Here is an 8,242-nt window from a genome sequence, read left to right on the forward strand (position 1 = left end):
CATTCTCTGCGGATTTCAAAATTTGAATGACTGTTTTTGCCTCTGACAATCTTAGTCAAATTGGAGAAGGAAGGTTGACAGAGGAAGGGTAAGGATTTAGCAATAAGAAATGTTTCTCTGGACAGACATAAGAAACAAACTATGGTTACCAAAGGAGAAAGCTGGGGGGAAGGGAGGGGATAAATTAGGAGTCTGGGATGAACAGATGCACACTACTATATATAAAACAGATAACCAACAAGAACCTACTGTATAGCACAGGGAATTCTACTCAATATTTTGTAATAATCTATAAGGGAAAAGAATCTGAAAAAGAATAGATATATATGTATATATAACTGAATCGCTTTGCTGTACACCTGAAACCAACACAACATTGTAAATCAACTATACTTCAATAAAATAAAGTTCAAAAAAAAAAGAGAAGTGTTTCTCTGGAAATCCAGCATCTCAATGATAAAATCCTAGAAAAAGATAGATTTTAAAATAATACCCAGGCAGTCCATTCCTAAGTCTTGGGCATTCCTCATAAAGGACTGTCAAAAGATAAGAGGCAGGAGTTATTATGCCCAATCTTTCTATGCTGATAAAATTTTTGATTGTGATGCAAAGAATCAGGTGGTTTCCATCAAATGTCACTCACCGTTGAGTTTTCGAAGAGATTTGAATGGAATCATTATAGAGACATTTGGAAAAAAGTCCACACCAAAGCAGAGCAGAGATCTTCGCACTCATTTGAAAATACAAAGCCCTTAGGTTCGACATTCACCCTAAAAATGGAAAAGAATAACTTCTTAGCATTTTCCACTCAAGTTTAGATGAAAAGGGCATCTTAAGCCAAGGGAAGACACGCAAGGGCAGGGACTACACTTTTTTTTTTTTTCGGTACTTGGGCCTCTCACCGCTGCGGCCTCTCCCGCTGCGGAGCACAGGCTCCGGACGCACAGGCCCAGCGGCCACGGCTCAGACCCAGCCGCTCCGCGGCATGTGGGATCTTCCCGGACCGGGGCACGAACCCGTGTCCCCTGCATCGGCAGGTGGACTCTCAACCACTGCGCCACCAGGGAAGCCCAGGGACTACATTTTATTTACGACTCTCTCTGTGGCAAATAAAATACCTGGCATGTACTGGGCAGGCAATAAACACCCGTGGAGTGAACGAATGACCCAGTGCTCTGGCTTATTAATATGTAGTTGACTGTAAGCGTTGATTCAAAATCAACACATCAAGGATGGTGGCAAATTAGCATTCAAAGCTCTTTAAATAGATCTGTAAAAGAATTCTTAAATTTCACAAATGGAGATTCCATATTACCTGTGAATTTCCTTTTACTATATTTAGGTGGATATTAGCAATAAGTATGGAGAAGAATGTCCCTGTATAGTCTCCTTGATTAAAATATATATATATTAAATATATATATTTTAAAAATTGTGCTATCATGATATTCACATACTCAAAAGTATGTTCAAAAACATGTTAAATGAGGTCCCCATCAATTAAGAGGGGAAGAGAGTCTGTTGAAGCTCTAGTATTGGTCCACTACTATGCAAGGCATACTATTGGATGTAGAAGAAAAAATACACAAATGTGGGGCTTCCCTGGTGGCGCAGTGGTTGAGAGTCCGCCTGCCGATGCAGGGGACACGGGTTCGTGCCCCGGTCCGGGAAGATCCCACATGCCACAGAGTGGCTAGGCTCGTGAGCCATGGTAAATATAGGTCTTAGAAACGTATCTTCTTCTTAGCTTATTTCATGGCACATCTGTGTCTTAAATTTCTAATTTAGGCCCTTCTCCTTACGTGCAAATAAAATATAGTTGAACTTCAAATTGATGTTTCATTCTCTTAGATTGGTGTGTAAGCCACTCTCAAAAAGTGTGAAGCGCTTTCAATGCTATGAAACAATGTTTTCAGTTTGCATTATTGAACTAAAAAAAGGCTCAAGATTTTTCTTTTTCTTTTTTTGGCCATAATGTTGTTTCTAAAACGTGCTGCTCTTTCTAGTAAGCACAAAATTGGCCCCATATGTTTAGAAAGAATAGAAAATTATTCCATTTTGTGTCTTGAGGTGTTAAGATGCTTCTTTAGGGAAATAAAGAGATCTTCCCGGTATATTTCAAGGAGATATTATCTAACTCACAGGACTGTGGGAGGGGATGCAATGATTATCAGGGGTGGAAGAGACCCTGCACCGGGGAGGGTTTGTTAAGACTTCGTATGCCTCCCCCCAGCTCCCCCATATACACAATCCTCAGAGATACAGCCCCAAAGCTATGCTGCTCTCCTGGAAGAATAAAGTAGCTTGAAAATTCCATCCATCGGAAGACTGAAAAGTGTGGCTGTGATGGTTGAGGAATTTGTGAGGTTTAGAAATGAAAAGACTGTCCCAAACAAGCCTCTTTTACTTCCTCTCTTTTTGCTTTATTCTTCCTGCTCAATTCAAAGTTTGCTTAAGTCCCAGCCCAGACCGGACTGTATGACCTTCGGCTTGAACATAAGCTCCCTTGGCCTGTTTCCTCCTGGGGGTTTGCGGGGGGAGAGGGTCGAAGATGCGGTGGCTAGGGTCTCCTGCAATTGGAAGGATCCCTCATTCTAACGGTGACCCTCAGGTCCCCTTCGTGCTTGTGAAAAACATTGTCCACTCGAAACTCAATAGCAGAGGTATATATCCCCATACTGATTCATAAATACTCCAGCCATCTGGGAAGACCCTCTCTTGCGAAGAAAAAAGAACTCTCTTCCCCCACCAAAAAAAAAAAAAAGCAGCCTCTCCTCCCCACTCCCACCCTGCATCCGTGTCCAGGTGCAGCAGCGAGGTGTATACAACGTGATACATGCAGAAGCTGGTCAATTTCCCCATACCACACACCAAGCGCCAATCCTCACCAGATTTTTCATTTTCTTTCTTTTTTTGGGGGGGGGGGCTACGTTTGAGCTTTGTCCTCCCAGGAGAAAGGTCTTCTCTCCCATCACTTGATTTCATGATTCACCCCTTTCCCCTTAACGCTCACTTTTATTTAAAAACTGAGGAACAGTCGAGTTGTGTGCATTCCTTACAATCTGATTTCATCTCTGCATTGTTTGAAAAATGCACAGAGCAAACAGCTACGTGGGCTTGGTTTATCTTTGTGCCATGGACATTTTCATTTTGCCCACACCCTTCCTTACAGGCAGGAGGAGAAAGTGCAGGGCTGGAGGGCCAGGCTCCACCTTGAGAAGGCTCCCAGACCTCTGTGTGCTCACTGCTCTTTTCTCGATGAATCCAGCAGGCAGAGGCCTCTCAGGTTTGGCAGTTGCCTGCACACATCCCCTTTCCTTGCAATGCAGAGTCTTCTAGGTGATGGTCTGGTTGATTGTCTAAACCACAGATAAATGGTTTCCTGTGCATTTCTCAAAATAAGTGTGGAGCCAAGGAGATGAAATCAACCGGCTTAATAATCATCAGCAATTTGCCCTCCACCCTCTCCTTAAAATTGGATATTTTTGCAAGTCAGTTGTGGGGGCGGGGGGCGTGACGTCAGACGAGTTTAATATTTGCATTGTAAATCTTAGCTAGCTTTGCTGAGCTATTAGATCAACTGTCACTAAATGCTTTTTCCACTTAGTAAAATTAACTTATTCTTGAAAAATTTGCACCCTTCCTTATATGAGGGAAGAATCCATTAAAGACATTTGTTAAGACATCACTTTTCCTTTAAAAACTTGGTACTCTTATTTCCCTCTTTCTGCACATTAAACGCCCCCCAAAACAAGGGCTTGGCTTTTACCCACCACTTAAAATAGGCATTTCAAATGATTGAGAAGTTATCAAGGACTCAACGAAGGTAAGGCCTGACTGTAGGTGAGCCAATTAAATCCTATCAGATTTAAACAGCACAAATTCCATTCCTGTCCGGCTGGTGTCCTTTAAATCCGAAGACAGTTTTCAGTATCCAAGTTGAGAATTAAGTCATATTCATTAACCGTTAAGTGCACTTATAAAAGCCATCTTAAATATTGAATTTGAACCAGCCGTTAGACAAAGAGGAAGCACATATCTTCAATCCTTTTATAAAGCAGCTGTTAAAAATGTCATTTTCTCCTTATCTGACAGGACTGATAATTGTCTAAATAACTCAAGTTTGACACCTGAAAGTGTGCTGTGACTTACCACCACCTTCATTTTCTTGATCAGATACAATAAATTCAGTGTCAGCTTAACAAATAACAGACCCTTCAACAGTTAAGCACTGCAAATGTTTCTATCAAAGTTCGCGTTCAACGCTGGATACTAGGAATTCAATGACCCTAAGAAAATGATCTAATTACCTAGTGTAGACGAGCTATTTCACATACCTGGATGAAACCCATTTCTGTGTCGTTTTGCCCAAATGACCAGGTGTTTGTCATCTATCGCTCCCCAGGGCACCCACTTGACCCTTTTGCAAAGGTTTCATCTGAATGAGCCGCTCCTTTCAGAGACCATACCGTCACACCAGCCAGGTTTTAAAACTTTTTATTTGCATATTAAAAAAATTGTGCATTCCAATAATTAAAATCATTTGAACAACAACAAAAAAAAATGGCACTGATTAAACTGCATTTTACAGCCCGCAGGACACCCTGGACCAGCTTGCTCTTTACTCTAGATTTCACTGTCGTCCCACCCAGCCTCCTTCACCAACATGCAAGTTCTTTTCCTTCCCTGCCAGCCAGACAGGCGGATGGGAAGCAGGCGCGGCCTTCGTTGTCAGTAGTTCTCCATTCTTTGATGTGAAAAAGGGCAGCACAGTCATTTAAACTTGATCCAACCTCTTTGCATCTTACAAAGTTAAACAGCTAAAAGAAGTAAAATAAGAAGGCAATGCTCGTGGAATGTACAGTGCATATTGGCGGCGCACGCCTCATTACGACTCGCCTGCTTGCTTCTCCTGTTCAATCGCTGCGACCGGAAAAGAAAAGACAAAAAAAAAAGATGGAGGGGGCTGGAGATGCAAATTCAGTATAGCCGAGCATAGGATTTCAGTACTTTCGTTTAAAGACATCTCTCCTCATCAGACAAATTTCTACAAGCACAAATAGGCATTCCACCATGAAATATTTATGTGATATACATTTGAACAGAGAAAAGGATAAAAGCATTTGCATATTAATATGGTATATTAAACGCCCAATGATTAGATTATTAAAGCCCCGCGTTTGTTGGCTGCAAGGCAATTTTCAATTAACCTTTCCATGCCGCGTGAATCACAAAACTGTCAGCTCCTCCCCCGCACTTCGTGCACCCACCCCAATTCTCCCAGCCCCTCCCATCCTCTCCGACCCACCCCGCCACTCCCGCTCGGCCTTTTCTAAAGAAGGGGGGTGGGAGGGAGGCTTACTTTCTTGTGAAGGCAGTGGATTTTTCTCTTTCGTTTCTGTTTTCTTCAGTTTCGACTTATCGAATTTCTCAATCTCAGCCATATCGGGTTTGTCAGACATGGCTGCAGAGGAAGCTGCAGGTACAAAGCCAAGAGCGAGATTGAGGGCGGGCCACCTACCCTCGTCTCTCCCGACTCAGAAACGCGCCTCTGCCCTCCTGTCTCCTGCCGGAAAACCCACTTTGCCACCTTCCGCTTTCATTCAGGGCTAAAGATCATCCTCTTTCTACAGGAGAAAGAGAGAGCCCCCCCTCCCCGCCTTTAGTATTTCAAAACGCGGAGGGTCAAATTGGGAAGATCGCCCACACAAGGAGGCCGAATCTTTCAAAACAGTGAAATTAACCACTGTGGGTTTGTTACTTGCAGTGTTTCAACATTAGAGAAAAGTGAAACCATTTCAAGCTTAAGGGGAATAAAATCGACTTAGAGTTCTTAAAATGAAGCCAAGGCTGCACAAAATGTTTCCGTTTTCTATACGTGGCCTCTTCCCCAAAGATGCGAGCCGTCCTGCTTTCTTCTCTGCTCACAAAGGCGGCAGCTGCTGCCGGGCGCCACCGACCACCGCCCTACCCGCTTCCTTCCTTTCGCTCAACAATGGAGCCAGCCGCACACAAAGCTGTCCCCACACCCTCTAGATCAACGCTGATCTGCATTTAGGAGCGACTCCGCAGCTCTGCACACATCCCCCTGCAAGAAGGGCGTTTTAAACATTTCATAATACAGCCCAGCCGTCTTAAACCTAAACAGATACAGCCCACGAAGCCATCGGAGGCGAGAGAAAAAATGTGACTGTGAAGCTCCGGGCCTTGGTGGGTGTGAGCCGGAACAAAGGATCTTTCTGTTCCTGATTCATCATCGCCTAAGAAGCGATGCAGAATGCTTTTCTTTGGGCGGGGGGGAGGAAAGAAAAAAAAATGTTCCCTTCGAAGCTGCCATAGCAAAACGCGAAATTTTTAAATATTTAAAAGACAAAAAATCACCGAGTTCCCGACCCCGTTACCCAGCATCTGGAAGGGTCCAGCACCCCCAAGCTCCCCAGGGGCCGCCTTTCCCAGGAGGACCACTCTTGCTCGGCTTCACGGATGCGGGCGCGGGGCGGGAAGGGGAGCAAAGGGCAGGAGGCAGGGGCCCCCGGGCTCACCGGAGCGAGTTACGAGCGAACGAGATCCGACCTGCGCAGTGGTCGCCGCCGAGTGCCGGGCAAGGCCCGGCGGGCGCCGCTATATGCGCGCTCCTATGTAAATGAGGTGACGTCACCGCCGGCGCGCTTAACTCCTTCGCGCCGCGTCTCCGGAACGGCGTCCGGGGCCTGCCTGGCGTTGGGGGCCCACACCCTGTGTCCACCCACGCACCTAACCGCAGCGAGGGCGGAAAAATAAAACGCGCAAAGCCCACCCTGCAACACTTCCTTCATAGTACATTCCCCCAGCCCCTTATGTCTGTTCTGTCATCATGGATTTTTGCAGCAGCCGCGCAAACCTGTTCTTGGGGACCGGAGCGTGATAACTAAGGGCCTGGGTGGTACCTAGGGGGGACTGGCATTCCTTTACTGCGAAGCTGCCTTTGTCCGTTGCAGACATCCCCAAGCCAGGGTGCGGTGTCCCTCGCCCCAGGGCCTCGCCCACTGCAGCGGTGCGATTCCCGTGATTTCAGCTTTCAGGCCAGTGGAAGCCCTACGCCCCACCCCGGCCTTCTTTGTCTTCTCGCTGGCATTCTCCTAGACTTGGGTGGGAAGTAAAGCACCCTTAAGTGATTAAAAAAAAAAAGTTTTCTCACTGTAACATGCATATTTTTTAAAATGCTGTAAGTTTGGTTAGCACCCAAATCAAATAACCGGAATATTTGCGGGTTGGCGGTGAATTTACCGGGAGTTTATAGAGTACATCGCCTGCCTCTTAGGAAAATAAGTCAAGTTCAAGCTCTGCTATTGACTTGCTGCCGGACAAGGAAGAAGTTCTTTTACCTTCCTGTTCCTGATTTTCCTAAATTACAAAAGTGATTGCCAAGGAGGCCCAGGTGGAAGGCCAGAGACTGCACTCCCATTATCTCTAAAATATGAAGATTCAATTTAAAAATCGAACTCCGTATTTTGAAAGGCGTCTTTCGAGCAGGATTCCATTTTGAAGTGCGTTTCTGAGTTACATCCGGAAATATGGGAGCTCTAGGTAGAGAGGAGTTTTCAAAATGGCACCTGACTCTGAATACTAGGGACCCCTCCCCTTGGGCTGAAATCAGTTACAAATACCATGGGGGGAGGAGAGGGGAGCTGCACATGGCCTGTGAAGGGAAAAAGAGCCAGGTTGTGAGAGTTTTCACATAAAGCAGTATGCACAAAACTCCTTCCCCCTCCCTGCGTCCTCAGAAAATGTTTCCAGAAACCCCTTGCTAATCTTGTTTATGGCCGAGGCTTTTGTCTCACTGGGGGTTGGAGTCAATTGTTATATAGACCCATGAAAGCCACTGCAGGAGCACCTCCGACTTCCCCATTTCTGCGTCCACTAGACTTCCTTCTTCCTGGGGAGGGAGGGGTACAGGGTGGGCAGGGGCAGGTGACCGTCTGGTTCCCCAGTTCACACTCTGCTGGGTCGCTGTCATTCTGCTCCCGAATGAGGGCACTGGACTTTTTCATGCAGGCACAGTATGTCATCTCTCTGGTTACACGTTCCCCTGACCCTCCCCTAGTTGACTGGCCCAAGAGTCCACTTCATCGTGGAAACTCAGGAAGGAGCGTGCAGGGTGGATTTTTGGCCCTTTGCAGCCGTCAGGTGCTTCGTGCCGACACCATTTCTGTTGGGTTCTGGGAGTCCATTTCCCCTCACCCAGCTGCTGTCAAGAATCACT

The 8,242-nt window shown here is 45.9% G+C and overlaps 1 protein-coding gene across 4 annotated transcripts; it reads right to left on the reverse strand.

Moving 5' to 3' along the window:
* Positions 1-4,481: 4,481 nt before the first annotated feature.
* On the reverse strand, positions 4,482-6,996 carry TMSB4X (thymosin beta 4 X-linked). 4 transcript variants are annotated; one of them, XM_067722429.1, is made up of 3 exons: positions 6,927-6,996; positions 5,363-5,476; positions 4,482-4,923 (listed from the first exon to the last, which is right to left on the reverse strand). In XM_067722429.1, the coding sequence occupies exons 1-3, from the start codon at positions 6,979-6,981 to the stop codon at positions 4,889-4,891; spliced, it is 204 nt and encodes a 67-aa protein (XP_067578530.1). In that variant the 5' UTR covers positions 6,982-6,996; the 3' UTR covers positions 4,482-4,888. The 4 variants fall into 4 exon arrangements, with proteins under 4 accessions (XP_067578530.1, XP_067578533.1, XP_067578534.1 ...); XM_067722432.1 differs by lacking the exon at positions 6,927-6,996 and adding an exon at positions 6,543-6,676; XM_067722433.1 differs by lacking the exon at positions 6,927-6,996 and adding an exon at positions 6,574-6,616.
* Positions 6,997-8,242: the final 1,246 nt, after the last annotated feature.

Source organism: Pseudorca crassidens, chromosome X (genome assembly GCF_039906515.1).
Source record: "Pseudorca crassidens isolate mPseCra1 chromosome X, mPseCra1.hap1, whole genome shotgun sequence".
Taxonomy (NCBI): domain Eukaryota; kingdom Metazoa; phylum Chordata; class Mammalia; order Artiodactyla; family Delphinidae; genus Pseudorca; species Pseudorca crassidens.

Excerpts from the sequence above, each read along its gene's own strand:
- TMSB4X (XM_067722429.1), bottom strand. The coding sequence starts at position 6,981 with ATGTCTGCAACGGACAAAGGCAGCTTCGCAGTAAAGGAATGCCAGTCC. Across the intron at positions 5,477-6,926 it reads GGAATGCCAGTCCCCCCTAG|CTTCCTCTGCAGCCATGTCT; the intron begins GTACCACCCAGG and ends TTGTACCTGCAG. Across the intron at positions 4,924-5,362 it reads TCCACTGCCTTCACAAGAAA|CGATTGAACAGGAGAAGCAA; the intron begins GTAAGCCTCCCT and ends TTCCGGTCGCAG.